The sequence below is a fragment of the Heterodontus francisci genome, chromosome 20, assembly GCF_036365525.1.
Source record: "Heterodontus francisci isolate sHetFra1 chromosome 20, sHetFra1.hap1, whole genome shotgun sequence".
In the NCBI taxonomy this organism is placed as follows: domain Eukaryota; kingdom Metazoa; phylum Chordata; class Chondrichthyes; order Heterodontiformes; family Heterodontidae; genus Heterodontus; species Heterodontus francisci.
In genome coordinates, this window is record NC_090390.1 from 64500890 (window position 1) to 64517788 (window position 16899).

Genomic DNA, 16899 nt, shown 5'->3' on the forward strand with positions numbered 1-16899 from the left:
AGGACAACAGATTTCCTTCCCTAAAGGTCTTAGTCAACGAGATGGGTTTTATGACAATCCAGTAGTTTCATGGTCACGATTATTGATACAGTCTCCTAACTCCCTGACATCTCTGCAGCACCTAAAAGGTACAAGTCAGGGGTGTGATAGAATACTGTCCACTTGCTTGAATGTGCAGCTCCAACAACACTCAAGATACTCGCTATCATCCAGGACAAAACAGATCACTTGATCGGCACCCCATTCACTCAAATCACAACCAGCACAATATGGTTCCAGTATGTCCTATCTACAGGAAACAGTGCAGCATGTTACCATGGCTTCTTGGCTGCGTTTGCTGACAACACAACCACTAGGGGGTGCACTACTAGTACATGAGCAAATGCAGCCTCATCAACTGAAACGTCACTCTGTGCGACGTCTCGGGCAGCTGCCAGTAATAAAGATGGCGCTGCTCAATTTGATGCACAAAAAAATTGAACCAAACCCCCCTCACATCTCAATGGCTACAATCGCCGCCTTCATGCCCCCCCAACAGTACCCCACTTCCTCCCACGATCGCTGCCTTAACCGCCGCTTTTCTTTCCGGTTCTCTTTGCCGCTCCCTTCCGTGCCCATCTGCTCGCCGTTCCTTCCAGTCGTGCCCGACTGCTTGCCGTTCCATCCCGCCATTGACTCCCGTTCCTGACTACTCAAAACTCACTGCTCGCTACCTGCTAACCCCCCTCACTGCTTCTCCCCCAGCTCACTGCTTCTCCCCCTACCTCCTCACCACATTTCCAGCCCCTGGCTACTTCTCCTGACTACACCCCACCACCCCCCAACACCCCCTCCACTTGCTTGCCCACTCGGTACGTGGTTACGTCATAGCATGCATCATCATTAAGTGTGATATCATTATGTGGTGAAGTGGCACACGCAAGCACAGATTCATACTGACAAGCTGACAAGTGTTCAGACGCACTGATGACGCAGTGATTGCTCTGTGCATCCTCTGCATTGTCAGGAGACACTTCGTGGCTTCTTCGGCAGCATCTCCCAAACTTATGATCTCCACCAATCAGAAGAGCAGCAGGCACATGGGAACACTATCACCTCCAAGCTCCCCTCCAAGTCACACACCATCCTGACTTGGGCACATATTGCTGTGGCTTCATGCAGTCAAAATCCTAGAACTTGCTATTTAACAGCATTGTGAGAATACCTTCGCCATACCCACTGCAGTGGTTCAGGAAGAAAGGCCACCATCACTTTCTCAAGGAAAAGTAGGGGAGGATATTAAATGCCAGTCTTATCCGTGGCATCCATATCCCGAGAATGAATAAATAAATAAACACACTCAAGAGAGACAGCGTAATAGATGGGCACATTGATACAGTAGGAGCCATTCTTCAGAGGTTAAGCTTAAGGTACTTTGCAAGAAGATTTCCTTTGTGTCTACAACAATGTGTACATCGCAGGAGGAGTTCCAGTCTCTGTGTTTCCAGGAAGATTGTAAAAATATCCTAAAATTGAATTTAAAAATGGATGAAAAGTAACAGGGCAAATGATGGCTCTGAACAAGGAGGTTCATGTTGGAAAGTTCTGTCTGTTATTACAGAAGCAGAGAATGTGGGGGCTTCACATTGTAGGGATTACTATCACTCATGGGACTTCCATCTGTGATAATAGTCCTTTAACATTATTGACTGTTTCTGCTGTGGTCAGTAGGATTCGACATTCATTAGGTTTATGTTGAATGTTCCGGCAGGTTTTACACTGGAATGGGGACAGTCTGCTGACTAAAGCCTTAATCAGCTTCAGGATTTACAAATGCAGCATAAAAGACACCAGAATATTTATTATGACCTTTAATAGATGATGAAATAACTGCGGAGATCCAGTGCCTGACTTGCTTTTGTTTTTAGATTTTTCACACAGCAACGTCTGCTCTCTGATCATTTATTGAGATGAAGTCAATGGAAAAGAAATCCATGGGCAATGTAAGATGGAGTGCAGGCTTGTGGAACTGGCGATGATCACTTTCACCCTCAGTGTTTTTCTTTAACTTTTTTATTAAAGCCACACTGAATGAAGTCAAACTCATCCTGTTGAAAGTGAATGGAGGATAGCAGCAGCCATGGTCTGGATTTTCATGTCATAGGTGGGAAACAGAAGTCGGGACCATTTCCAGGTCCCAAACCCGCCCTCCCGGGGGAACAGAAATGAATCCTGTGTTTCATGGGGGTGGTGGGGGGAGGTGTGACCCCTTAATTGATATGGCAATGGGTTTGGCAGCCAATTAGTGGCTGCAGGGATGGGAATGGAGATGGGTCAACTCAAGTGTGGGCCCAATTAAATTCACCACTACTGGAGCTGCCGTTTGAATGGTTAAAGTGCTCAGTGAAGAATAGCAGTAACCTTTGAGCTGAACTTCTCATTTCAATGATGTCTCAGGAGACCCAGAGGCCTGGAACCCAGGACTGGACAGCCCCTCGTTTTTCTTTTGGGCACCGACCTGAAGATCACGCTGGAGGCTGTGAGGGAGAGGAGGGAGGTTCTCTTCCCGGAAGGTGGCAGGAGGAGGCCACCCACACAGACCCAACAGGCCTGGGTAGAAAAGTGGCAGAAGCATTGTGAGAAGGAGCTGCATCCAGTGTAGGAAAAGGTTCAATGACCTCATAAGCTCTGGCAAGGTGAGTGCTACTCTAAACCCTCAGGACTGGCCTCTGGGTGTTCACCCTCCAGCAGACACAGCAGCTGAGGAGCCTCAGGGCACATGCTGCTCCTGAACAGGTTGGGGGGAGGGGTGTGCCCAGAGTAATTACTGACCCCTCAGAATGGCTCAGAGGGATGGTGTTGCTGAGGACCTGTCAGCATTGAAACATGCACCATCCAATGAATGGGTGCAGATGCCATTGGCCATAGTGGACAGCAGTGCCTTATCACACTCTCTTTCATCCTTACAGGAGATATGGCACATAATGCCCGAAGGCCCAAACAGGTGGAAGGGTACCCTACCTGCAGATCATCACGGCAATGGAGAAGTGGGTGATGGAAATAGCCAGGAGCGCAGATCACGAGGAAGGCAGCCCTGGTGAAATGGGCACACATGGTGCAGATGGTGATTACAGAGGGCAATGCCATCATTAAGGGGGTACATTTCACTCTACATCATCCAACAGTATGCTGAACACTGAGTTGTATTGGGAAGCCTCAGCACTGCAGAAGCCGTCGCTCTCCAAGACTAGTTCTCATGATCTCTTCCCATGTCTCCCACAGGTGCGGAAATCCAACCCACGAGACCTTCCCCCTCTCCCTCCACAGCCCAAGATGACCATCAAGGAACCAGCACACCTTACAGGTGCACGACTGACCGAGCTGGCCGAGTACTAAAGGACATAGCTGCTAGACTGGGTCTGCGGCAGGTGGTGGGGGAACCAACACGGGGGAAAAACATACTTGACCTTGTCGTCGCCAATCTGCCTGCTGCAGATGCTTCTGTTCATGACTGTATTGGTAGGAGTGACGACTGTACAGTCCTTGTGGAGACAAAGTCCCACCTTCACATTGAGGATACCCTCCATCGTGTTGTGTGGCACTATCACCGTGCTAAATGGGATAGATTTCGAATAGATCTAACAATGCAAAACTGGGCATCCATGAGGCGCTGTGGGCCATCAGCAGCAGCAGAACAGTACTCAACCACAATCTGTAACCTCATGGCCCGGCATATCCCCCACTCTACCATTACCATCAAGCCAGGAGAGCAACCCTGGTTCAATGAAGAGTGCAGGAGGGCATGCCAGGAGCAGCACCAGACATACCTCAAAATTAGGTGTCAACCTGGTGAAGCTACAACCCAGGACTACTTGCATGCCAAACTGCATAAGCAGCATGCAATAGACAGAGCTAAGCGATCCCATAACCAACGGATCAGATATTAAGCTCTGCAGTCCTGCCACATCCAGCCGTGAATGGTGGTGGACAATTAAACAACTAACTGGAGGAGGTGGCTCCACAAATATCCCTATCCTCAATGATGGGGGAGCCCAGCACATCAGTGCGAAAGATAAGGCTGAAGCATTTGCAACAATCTTCAGCCAGAAGTGCCGAGTTGATGATCTATCTCGGCCCCCTATTGAAGTCCCCAGCATTACAGATGCCAGACTTCAGCCAATTCGATTCACTCTGCGTGATATCAAGAAACCACTGAAGGCACTGGATACTGCAAAGGCATTGGATCCTGAAAATATTCCGGTAATAGTACTGAAGACTGTGCTCCAGAACTTGCTGCACCCCAAGCCAAGCTGTTCCAATATAGCTACACTGGCATCTACCCGGCAATGTGGAAAATTGCCCAGGTATGTCCTGCACACAAAAAGCAGGGCAAGTCCAACCTGGCCAATTACCGCAGTCTACTCTCAATCATCAGTAAAGTGATGGAAGGTGTCATCAACAGTGCCATCAAGCAACACATGCTTTGCAATAACTTGCTCAGTGATGCTCAGTTTGGATTCCGCCAGGGCCACTCAGCTCCTGACCTCATTACAGCCTTGGTTCAAACATGGACAAAAGAGCTGAACTCAAGCGGTGAGGTGAGAGTGACTGCCCTTGACATCAAGGCAGCATTTGACCGAATATGGCATCAAGGAGCCCTAGCAAAACTGGAGTCAATGGGAATCGGGGGAAAACTCTCCGCTGGTTGGAGTCATACCTCGCGCAAAGGAAGATGGCTGTGGTTGTTGGAGGTCAATCATCTGAGCTCCACGACATCATTGCAGGAGTTCCTCAGGGTAGTGTCCTAGGCCCAACCATCTTCAGCTGCTTCATCAATGACCTTCCTTCAATCATAAGGTCAGAAGTGGGAATGTTCGCTGATGATTGCACAATGTTCAGCACCATTAGCGATTCCTCAGATACTGAAGCAGTCCGTGTAGAAATGCAGCAAGACTTGGACAATATCCAGGCTTGGGCCGATAAGTGGCAAGTAACATTTGCGACACACAAGTGCCAGGCAATGACCATCTCCAACAAGAGAGAATCTAACCATCTCCCCTTGACATTCAACAGCATTACCATCGCTGAATCCCCCACTATCAACAAACTAGGGGCTACCATTGACCAGAAACTGAACTGGAGTAGCCATATAAATACCGTGGCTATAAGAGCAGGTCAGATGCTAGGAATCCTGCAGCGAGTAACTCACCTCCTGACTGCCCAAAGCCTGTCCACCATCTACAAGGCACAAGTCAGGAGTGTGATGTAATACTCCCCGCTTGCCTGGAGGGGTGCAGCTCCAACAGCACTCAAGAAGCTTGACACCATTCAGAACAAAGCAGCCCGCTTGATTGGCACCCCATCTACAAGCATTCACTCCCTCCACCACCGACGCACAGTGGCAGCAGTGTGTACCATCTACAAGATGCACTGCAGCAATGCAACAAGGCTCCTTAGACAGCACCTTCCAAAACCGCAACCTCTACCACCTCGAAGGACAAGAGCAGCAGATGCATGGGAACACCACCACCTGCAAGTTCCCCTCCAAGTCACACACCATCCTGACTTGGAACTATACCGCCATTCCTTCACTGTTGCTGGGTCAAAATCCTCGAACTCCCTTCCTAACAGCACTGTGGGTGTACCAACCCCAAATGGATTGCAGCGGTTCAAGAAGGCAGCTCACCACCACCTTCTCAAGGGCAATTAGGGATGGGCAATAAATGCTGGCATTGCCAGTGATGCCCATATCCCATGAATGAATAAAAAAAAGGTTCACCAGCACAGATACTCTCACCTCAGTGAGTCCTCACGCGTGTTTAGATCGGGTGGCACTGGGTGGGGAGCACGACACTAATGTGAAGGAGGAGGTGCCAGAGGCAGAGGCAGCTGTGGTCAGTTCTTTTGGAGGAGCGTGGACAGACACAGCCGTACTCAGGTGGGCGCAGATGCAGGGCCTCAGGAGTCACAGGAAAGGAGGCTCTACCCAGACCAGCAGCAGGAGATGTGCTGCCACATGTTGCAAATCGCTGAGGAAATGCAGGGTCAAGAGCAGAGAATGAAGGAGTCCATCCAGCTCACATGTGGCACCATGGCTCAGGGCTATGAGCGCATGAGTTCCTCCATGGAGAGTGTGGACGACCTCATGAAGAGCTATGTACGGCAGCACTTGGAGGGCAGGCAGAAACTGCATAGTGATGTCCACAGGATGAATGCCACATTGTGTAGCCGGGCCAGTCAGTGGCGCTGGCGGCACAGAGATGGCTAGAGAGGATGCCAGTTACACCCCAGCTGGTATTCCCCTTCTGCCATCCGGAGTGCCCACCAATGGCTGAAGATGTCATCGAGGAGGATGAGTGTGCCACATTTCACGGGGCACCTTTACCATCCTTGGCCGCCTTGGCTCCTCTGACAGTGGGAGCATCTGTGCAGCAGGGCCAAGTAACGGAGGCTGCCCCAGCAGTGATGCATGTGCAGCAGCCTCTGGAGATGCCCCCATGGACACTTCCACAATAAGGACAACTGCCACTTGTATCTCAGTCACATCTCTGCCTCCACCTCCTCCGAAGCCACAAGGGGAGAACCGCATAGAAGTGGGCAAATGTAGAGACCATGTTTTGAGAAGCACTGACTGGGTCATTGGTATGTCTTCCTGCTGTAACTGTGCAGTGTTTTCCTTTCTGAGCACTATGTAAATAATGACACTTGAAGGTACACATGTGAGACTCCTTTAATTGATGGCAGGATAAGAGAAGAGGTATGAGGTGGTGAAAGAGATTAAGGTTTCCTCAACGGTGACAGCAAAGCCTCTGGCCAGATGTGTTTCCTTCATTGGTGGTAAGAGTTTAGATGTTCCATTCTGTGTCTTCAATGAATGTGTTAGCACAGGCACCTCAGACTGAGTTCCATACCATGCCCTTCACTCTGGGTCAGAAGGGCTCATTGAAACATTCCTGAATCAAATGATCCCTGACATTCATGGCATCCTGATGAGACATTAGCGCTCCGCGCCATGCCCGGCCACCTCCCTATGCAGTCAGAGCACCTCAGTGCTCTGCATCCTCCCCTTCTGCCTCCTTTTCCTCCTCCTCTCCCACCTCCTGCTCCAATGAACTGCATCCTTCCAGGGCCTCATCGTCCTCAAGGTAATTGGAGGGGCATGTTCTGGAGAGTGCAGCAGACCACCATAGTAAGCGAGACACTTGCAGGAGTGTGCTGCAGGGCTAGGCATCGGAAGCACATCTTCAGAAGCTCGATGGCCTGTTCAATGGCTGTCTTCGTCAGCAGATGGCAGTGGCTGTAGCGCTTCTGTACCTCTATTTGGGCTCTCATAGAGGGGTGAGTAGCCATGTCTTCAAGGGATATTCCTTGTCCCCTGGGATCAATCCATAGGCTTTGTAGGTAGGTGGGGGTGGAGTAAAGGTCTGAGACAGCCTGGAATGGTGGAGGATGAAGGAGTCATCGCAGCTGCATGCTGAGGGAGTGGAAGCCCTTCCTGTTGATGAATCTCACTATCCAGTTTTTGAGAGCCTTGATAGCCCCACAGGTGCAATAAATGATGTCCTGCACCTGGGCGAATCCAGCGATGGCAGTGAAACCCACTGCCCTCTGTGCCTGCGAAGCCATGTCTGGTCTGTCATGAACTGAATGTACTATCCAGCTTCGGCAAATAGGGCATTTGTGACCTGCGAGATGCAATGGTGTGCTGCCGTTTGTATGATGCCACCAAGGTCCACAGCTGATCATTGGAAGGAGCCAGAAGTGAAGAAGTTCAAGGCCACAGTGACTTTGATGGCTACTGGCAGGGCATGTTGACCAGTGCCGTGAGGTGTGAGATCTTCGATGTTGAGGTTACAGATGTTTGTGACCATCTGGACAGTCATAGTCCCTTGCAGCTCTGGGTCTCGGTCATGTCCAGGTAGCTCTATCTTTGCTGGTAGATCCTATGCTGAAGGTATGACCTCCATGTCTTTCCTGCCCCTTGATCCTCTCCCATGCCTTCCTGATGTCTGGGGCGCCACCGTTCCTGTGGAGGGTGTTGCTCCTCATCGCCACTGAGCTCAAACTCTGACAGTCATGACCCCATTGCCAGCTGCTGCCTTCCTTGTGCTCAAATGGCCACCCAATTGTCCTTGGCTACCTTGTTGCCTGCTCTTATGCTCCCACGATGCTATGAGGGTGACAACCCCTACACTACTTAACTACTCGCTTAACTGCCCACTCTCCCCACCACCTGTGTAGCACCTGGGACACCTGTTCGTCAATGGCTGAGACCACCCCCCCACCCCCAAAACCCCGTAACATTCATTTTATGGGACAAAGGTAATTCCTGGAGCAGCCATGATTGGCTCCCCATTGTGTTCCCCACCTGCTGTCACCTGGTCTGCCCCAGACAGCACCTGCAGCCCGTTGCCCCCCACGCCGCACCCCGTGGAAATCCCAACACCCACCACCCAACCCCCCACCACTGCCCCCCTCCCCCCTCCATTAATGAGCACTTAATGAACTCCTGAACTCCCCCGCCCTGGTGAACATGACTGTGAGAAAGAACGACATCAAGATATCAGCATGCCAGCCAGTGCTGGTATTTTCAGGCCCCATCTGCCTCCAATTCCGCCCCTGGGTAGGACGCAAAAATTCAGTCCCATGTGTTTGCCATGTTTTGCTTCCAGTGTTATGCAAACTGTTATAAAAATACCTTTCGCAGTCAAATATCTCAAGGCACTTCACACAACAGATTACGTTATGAGGTTCAGTGACTGTCAATATGTTGGTTATCCCACAAGCAGCCATACAATCAATGGCCAGTCAGTCTGCTTCAGACACTGCCTTGCACCATAAACGAGCAGTTTCACCAGCAGATGACTTGGTTTTTGTGCTCAGTTCTGCTTTCAATTCAGCTGAGCACTGGAAAGCAGGTAAGAAAAACAATATTGCCTTGATTAAATAACCTATTAACTAGCTGTAACACCTTCTATGTAGTAGATTATATTGTAGATATTTCCTCAGTCAAATGAACTGATCATATACTACCTTGTTTTAAATAATGTTTAATAGTTTCGATGTTACATTTTACTTGCCAATCTTCAGAAAGCCATTGTTTTAATGCAAGGGAAAATAGCATACAATAGGTAGTAACAGTTCCACCACAAAGCTGTCACGAATAAACTACATAATGTTTTTGACAATATATTGTCATATTTTGAGTGCTTAAATACTTTTTTCATAAAGAGCTCCTTCGAAAGTATAAATAAAATACCTCAGATTCACTGCAACAGGATATATAATTTGGCTGCACTCAGTTGGGATTTATGTGAGGAACAAACTTTAAAGGAAAGATAACAGCCTGTCTACTGACAATCACTTAAGAGGCAAGTGTTCTCTATGTACATACCTCCAAGACCTTTCCAGTGATGAATTTGCCACAATCTTCACATTTCACACCAAAGAGACTTTGATAATCCTTTTCACAATAGGGAGCACCATCCCTATCAAAGAATTGTGGGTAAAGGGAAGAAAGGTGAAATGAGAACAATATAATAGATTATAAATCAGATCTGAAGGCTATGCTTATCTAAATTTATATCAGAATTAGATTTAGTACTGAATACAAAAGATTAGCAATGATCTCTCAAAAATCAAGACCATCAATTTTAACAAGACATATGTTTACAAATACCAGTTAATACCTGTTATTGAGGTAAATGTTAAAAAGTGAAGCAAATGGCCAATACAGTTTTACTTGCCTAGAAGACCCCCACCTGCCAAGAATGAGGCATATTAACTTTGTCATATGAACATTGATTTTAAACAGTTGCTGGAGTGAAGAAATGACTTGTTTTACAAGAGATCACCAGACACTTGGCTGGAGAATATTTGCATACTAAGAGACAGTGCTTGGAGAGACAAAAGAATTGCTCACTGATTCAATTAACAGAGATTGATCTGGGCAATGGCGATCCACATCTTGTCAGTGTAAGAGACAGCACTATACACCCCCCCCCCCACCCCTCACTGAGAGCTTTGAAATGCAGATGTGTGTTTAAGCAGCTAGTCACATGACTAACCAGCTGGCCAACTTGGACTTTTGAATTGTGCTCACAGGACAGTTTGGAGTCAGTCGCAGATTGCAATTGAAGCTGGAACAAGAAAGCCTCTCTCTTGGCTGGCTCCCTCTCGCTTTCTCATAAGCCTCTGGACCCAATGAAGTCACTTAAACCTCAAGGGAGAAAAGACTCCTACATCGAAACAAGTTGAAGTGTGCACTGGGCCCCAACGAACAGCAAGACTTACCAGCAACCAAAGACTCCGCATTGACCTTAAAGGACTGTAAATAACTACCAGATATTGCCTCAAACTTTTCCCCTTTATTCCTTCTACTTTTTCTGTCTCTATCTGCGTGTGTGTTTATTGCTATGCATGCTAGCATGGTCGTGTCACGTACTCATAGTTGTTAACCGAATTAGAGTTTAAGATTAATAAACTTCCACCTTTCTTGTTTAAATCTAAGAAAACCTGTTGAATTGATTTCTTTGCCTTAAAATTGGAAAGCGATGAACAAGGATTCAGTGAGGGGGAGCTAAAACGAGGCGTTTTAAAAATTAAATCCTGTTATGGTTAAACCAGGCTGAGAGGGAACCCCTAGACTCCTAGACTCAAGAACAGAGAAGGGAATCTATGTGTGGAGTCAGAGGAAATGGGCGAGGTACTATTATAACAATATTAGGCAGGAACTGAAAAATTTAGATTGGGGGCGGCTGTTTGAGGGTAAATCAACATCTGACATGTGGGAGTCTTTCAAACGTCAGTTGATTAGAATCCAGGACCAACATGTTCCTGTGAGGAAGAAGGATAAGTTTGGTAAGTTTCGGGAACCTTGGATAACGCGGGATATTGTGAGCCTCGTCAAAAAGAAAAAGGAAGCATTTGTAAGGGCTGGAAGGCTAGCAACAGACGAATCCCTTGAGGAATATAAAGACAGTAGGAAGGAACTTAAGCAAGGAGTCAGGAGGGTTAAAAAGGGTTATGAGAAGTCATTGGCAAACAGGATTTATGAAAATCCCAAGGCTTTTTATACGTATATAAAGAGCAAGAGGGTAACCAGGGAAAGGGTTGGCCCACTCAAGGACAGAGATGGGAATCTATGTGTGGAGCCAGAGGAAATGGGCGAGGTACTAAATGAGTACTTTGCATCAGTATTCACCAAGGAGAAGGACTTGGTGGATGATGAGCCTAGGGAAGGGAGTGTAGATAGTCTCAGTCATCTCATTATCAAAAAGGAGGAGGTGTTGGGCGTCTTGCAAAGCATTAAGGTAAATAAGTCCCCAGGGCCTGATGGGATCTACCCCAGAATACTGAAGGAGGCAAGGGAAGAAATTGCTGGGGCCTTGACAGAAATCTTTGCATCCTCATTGGTTACAGGTGAGGTCCCAGAGGACTGGAGAATAGCCAATGTTGTTCCTTTGTTTAAGAAGGGTAGCAAGGATAATCCAGGAAATTATAGGCTGGTGAGCCTTACGTCAGTGGTAGGGAAATTATTAGAGAGGATTCTTCGGGACAGGATTTACTCCCATTTGGAATTTACTCCCATTATTAGCGAGAGGCAGCATGGTTTTGTGAAGGGGAGGTCGTGTCTCACTAATTTGATTGAGTTTTTTGAGGAAGTGACGAAGATGATTGATGAAGTAAGGGCAGTGGATGTTATCTATATGGAGTTCAGTAAAGCTTTTGACAAGGTCCCTCATGGCAGACTGATGCAAAAGATGAAGTCACACGGGATCAGAGGGGAGCTGGCAAGATGGATACAGAACTGGCTCGGTCACAGAAGACAGAGGGTAGCAGTGGAAGGGTGCTTTTCTGAATGGAGGGATGTGACTAGTGGTGTTTTTTTTTAGAGATACAGCACTGAAACAGGCCCTTCGGCCCACCAAGTCTGTGCCGACCATCAACCACCCATTTATACTAATCCTACACTAATTCCATATTCCTACCACATCCCCACCTGTCCCTATATTTCCCTACCACCTACCTATACTAGGGGCAATTTATAATGGCCAATTAACCTATCAACCTGCAAGTCTTTGGCATGTGGGAGGAAACCGGAGCACCCGGAGAAAACCCACGCAGACACAGGGAGAACCTGCAAACTCCACACAAGCAGTACCCAGAATTGAACCTGGGTCACTGGAGCTGTGAGGCTGCGGTGCTAACCACTGCGCCACTGTGCCGCCACTGTGTTCCGCAGGGATCAGTGCTGGGACCTTTGCAGTTTGTAGTATATATAAATGATTTGGAGGAAAATGTAGCTGGTCTGATTAGTAAGATTGCGGACGACACAAAAGTTGGTGGAGTTGCAGACAGTGATGAGGATTGTCAGAGGATACAGCAGGATATAGATCGGTTGGAGACTTGGGCAGAGAAATGACAGATGGAGTTTAATCCGGACAAATGTGAGGTAATGCATTTTGGAAGGTCTAATGCAGGTGGGAAGTATACAGTAAATGGCAGAACCCTTAGGAGTATTGACAGGCAGAGAGATCTGGGCGTACAGGTCCACAGGTCACTGAAAGTGGCAAGGCAGGTGGATAAGGTAGTCAAGAAGGCATACGGCATGCTTGCCTTCATCAGTCGGGGCATAGAGTATTAAAGTAGGGAAGTCATGCTACAGCTGTACAGAACTTTAGTTAGGCCACACTTAGAATATTGTGTGCAATTCTGGTCACCACACTACCAGAAGGACGTGCAGGCTTTGGAGAGGGAACAGAAGAGGTTTACCAGGATGTTGCCTGGTCTGGAGGGCATTAGCTATGAGGAGAGGTTGGATAAACTTGGATTTTTTCACTGGAACGACGGAGGTGGAGGGGCGACATGATAGAGGTTTATAAAGTTATAAGCGGCATGGACAGAGTGGATCGTCAAAAGTTTTTTCCCAGGGTGGAAGAGTCAGTTACTAGGGGACATTGGTTTAAGGTGAGAGGGGCAAAGTTTAGAGGGGTTGTGCGAGGCAAGTTCTTTACACAGAGGGTGGTGAGTGCCTGGAACTTGTTGCCGGGGGAGGTGGTGGAAGCGGGTACCATAGAGATCACAGGTACCATAGAGACGTTTAAGAGGCATCTTGACAAATACATGAATAGGATGGGAATAGAGGGATATGGACCCTGGAAATGCAGAAGGTTTTAGTTTAGGCAGGCATCAAGATCGGCGCAGGCTTAGAGGGCTGAATGGCCTGTTCCTGTGCTGTACTGTTCTTTGTTCTTTGTTCCTGTCTCACCTGGTCGTAACATACTCAATGACTGCTTTTTATAATAAAATTTATTTTAACATTCTATTTCCTTAAAAGTTTTCACAAGATAAATATGGATAAGGAAATCCATTGGCCCATATTAACTCACTTGGAGACCGAGCCCAGGTGTTGACTGCCCTTTGGGTGAAGAACAAACTCCCTGACAAATGTGCCTCCGACAAGTGATTAAAGAAAGACTGCTGTGTAAGACTGTAATTTTCATTTTTTATTTCTAATCTTATAACAACATTCCCAATGCTAGTTTCCCTTCAACATCCAAATAATGCTACTGTTAGTAGTGCTAGTGTTATTGGGCATCAAACTTCAAAATGAAATAAAGAAAGTTAGCCACTGGATTCTGTGCATTTCAACATAGAGTACAATTAGCACTTACTTGCTAATGTACTCCCCAGTAAGGACCTTCCCACAGGCCTTACATTTGAAACATCCCAGGTGCCACTGTCGCTCGAGAGCCAGTAAAGCCTGTCCATTTTTAATATCTCTACCACAGCCTGCACAATCTGAAAACAGAAAAGAGCCTTTATGAGAAGTCACTTTCAATGACAAAATGTGATCTTCATGCAGACGTCTAGTCCACATAATAAGTATTTACATAATCACCAAAGTTCCTGTATAAATTACATAAGAATCTGAATGCTGAAGATTGGAAACAGTTCATTTGTAAATGTTTTACGCACTTGTCCTATAATCCAATGAGCATTATTCTTACATTGGTGTTATCCTGCTTATTTTAACATATAATAACAGCACATACAGGAATGTAATACAATCCTATTAGGTTTCACACATGAACTTCCCCAATGAGGACTTCTAACTGCACAAATGCCTGCACATTTCAAGACCACAATAATCTATTAAATAGTCATGACAGGAACTGAGAAACTCCAAAAAGTTTTAACAGCATGAACTGCTCAAAGACCTTCACACAATGAATGACTTTTGGAAGTGTAGTGACGGTCGTTCATATTCTGTGCCAACAATACCTCACATTGCAATGAAAAAACAGCTAATCTGTTATTGGTAATATGGGTTGAGGACGGTCTGCTTGCCATTCTCTGTTCGTGCCATGGGCTCTTTAACATGAATGGACTCAGTATGTCTCACCTGTCAGATTGCAGCTCCACGAATATGACCTCTCTTTGAACTATACTGGAATAGCAGTTTAGGTTATTATCTTAAATCCTAGAATGGAAATTAGAACCCATAGCTTCTGATCGAGAGGTGAGAGTGCTCTTAACTGAGCTAATATAGCATTCGACTCGGGGGTAGAGGTTCGTCGTGGGCAGTGGCACGAAACCGGGCTATATCGGATAGGCTGTCTGTAAACACAACATCTGATATTCAGTTCCATTGCAGTTAATGGAATGAAATATCAGGCATTTCCTATCTTATTTAAATAAGTATTCCCCTCAGATCCATTCATTATCTGTAAAAACTGTAAGTCTTCACTAACAGTTACAATATAAGCAAAGCAAATAAAATAGGCTGAGGGTGCCTTTCTTCCTATTGATGTTATTATCCTGACTCAGATATATTAAGGCACTGTAGAAATTGGGAACCATTTTAAAATAAAATAATTAGAATGAAAAGTGGAAAATAAAACTTTCTGTTGGTATTATGGGATAGTAAATTGGAATATGAAGTGTTGGGAGCTTCGTCTTTGTTGCCACACCTGGGGAAAGGACAATTGTAAATCACCACTTGCTCCTCGGGCAAGAGGGTAAATCAAAAGAAATACCATTCTCATCCAGCTGACAGTTTATTGGGAGAAAAATTAAGGATCTGGGAGAATGTCATTTACGCTCTTCAGTATATTTAGTAAGCAGGAAATGTGAAAAATAAAATTGGAGAATAATGTCTGCAAATAAAAGTGAAATTCAATTTCAAACATTACTCACAGTGAGGATAAGTAATTTAAAATAATTAGTCAAAAGCTTCCTAATGGCTCAGCAAGTAAATTCAGTGAATAGCTAAGCCGTGCAGACCAGGAGAGTCCTGATCCAATCAACGGTCTGTACTCAGCTGAGCTCAGCCAGAGTGCCAGCAGAGGGGCTGAATTTTGCGGCTGGGCCTGAGGTCCCGCCGTTGGGACCGGAAGCAGGAATGCTGCCGCTGGGATGGGGAGTGACCAGGCGCAAGCGATTTTCCGGTGGCCGGCCAATTAACAGCTCGTGGGCAGGGGGTGGGGGTGGGCCAACCAGTAAGGGAACGGAGACAATAAGGCAGTGAAAGAGGCTTCAGGTCATGTCACTGGAGACGCTGACATCATACACCCCACCCCTGCCACCCCACCTCCAAGCCTGTCCCCAAAGGGCCCAGAGAATTTCAGCAAGAGAGAGAGAGAGAAAGACTGACATAGAGAGAAAGAATGTGCTTGTGAGTATATGTTAGAGTAACTGTGAGTGCCTTCAACTGTATACAAAGGCCAATGTATAAGCACCAATCTAAGTACCTGCAAGTATGAACATGTGCTTAAGTACAAGCCTACACGTGTGCAAGTGCATCGGTGTGTGTCAGTATGTCTACATGGATGGAAGTGTCTATTTGGTGTAAGCAGCAGAGAAATAACAGACATCACAGCAGATCACTTTCAAACCTCTGAAGACTGGAACAGTCAACTTCCACTGGAGATGTAGGAATTTGTCCCTGGTTTTGCTACACAAATGTCTTGGGACTAATACGTTACTTTGTTGTAAATAGACATGTGAACAGACATAGCTACTAGGCCATCAATTCATCCCAAATGGATAGTGCAAAATCACTACAAGTCAAATACGTCTTGCTTAGATTGGATTGGATTTGCGTTTTTATTGAGCAACAATGGATTCACTTGTGCATTGTCTCGCCAAACTGATTATATGCTGGATAATTAAAGATTGAGCGTGAAAGGAGAGTGCAGCAATCTTGGAGTACATTCTAGCTCTGGTAAGACAGAAAGCATAGAGCTCATTCATTAGAAGTCATTTAATCGTACCTTTGCAATTTTGCTCCTATTTTTGCTATTGTAGACTTTTTTCTCTCAATATGCTAATTATGCAGCTTCATTGCACATACTGCTGCTTGCTGAATCCTGCACTGCATTGAGAAACTATTATGAAGCTTTGCAATCAAAATTGAAGGCAAATGGAGACTAATATGAAGGGGTCCAGCAGTTATATGAGTATGATCCTGAGGGTTAGCTTACAGACATCCTTGGATAGAATAGAATTGCACTATTGTCATTTCAGGGGAATGGTTGCTGATAAGCTTGCCTAGATAAGGTGCGAGATGGGCACAAGCTTGTGTGATATCATTGAAGTCATCAGGTTTGTGTGACCGGAGTTCAGAGGGTACAATGAGATGGAGGCTTCAAGTAGGGTTGAGATGGAAGTGATCATGAGAAAAGCTGCTTTCTCAGGATAGCAGTGCTTCCAAGCTACTCCTCCATCCATCCACCTCCATTCCTATGGTCATCCAAGAGGCAGAATGCAGCTGGTACCTGCAGCAGCAGAGAGTTCTGCAGTGGAACCATCCAGTATCCATACTCAACAAGATTGAGGAACACCTCACTCCCAGCACTGTGTACTGGAGACACTGTTTAGCCCCTCTCTCGGGCTCCTGTTAATGGGGATTCACTT

At 46.5% G+C, this 16899-nt stretch overlaps 1 protein-coding gene across 5 annotated transcripts in view; it reads right to left on the bottom strand.

The window, feature by feature from the left end:
• ablim1b (actin binding LIM protein 1b) overlaps positions 1 to 16899 on the bottom strand; it is a 497169-nt gene that overhangs the window by 174613 nt on the left and 305657 nt on the right. For all 5 annotated transcript variants that reach the window (XM_068052960.1, XM_068052959.1, XM_068052954.1 and 2 more), the window contains exons 5-6: positions 13656 to 13782; positions 9374 to 9467 (exon numbers count right to left, since the gene is read on the bottom strand). In XM_068052960.1, coding sequence (XP_067909061.1) covers positions 9374 to 9467; positions 13656 to 13782 — 221 coding nt within the window. The remainder of the gene's footprint in view (positions 1 to 9373; positions 9468 to 13655; positions 13783 to 16899) is intronic.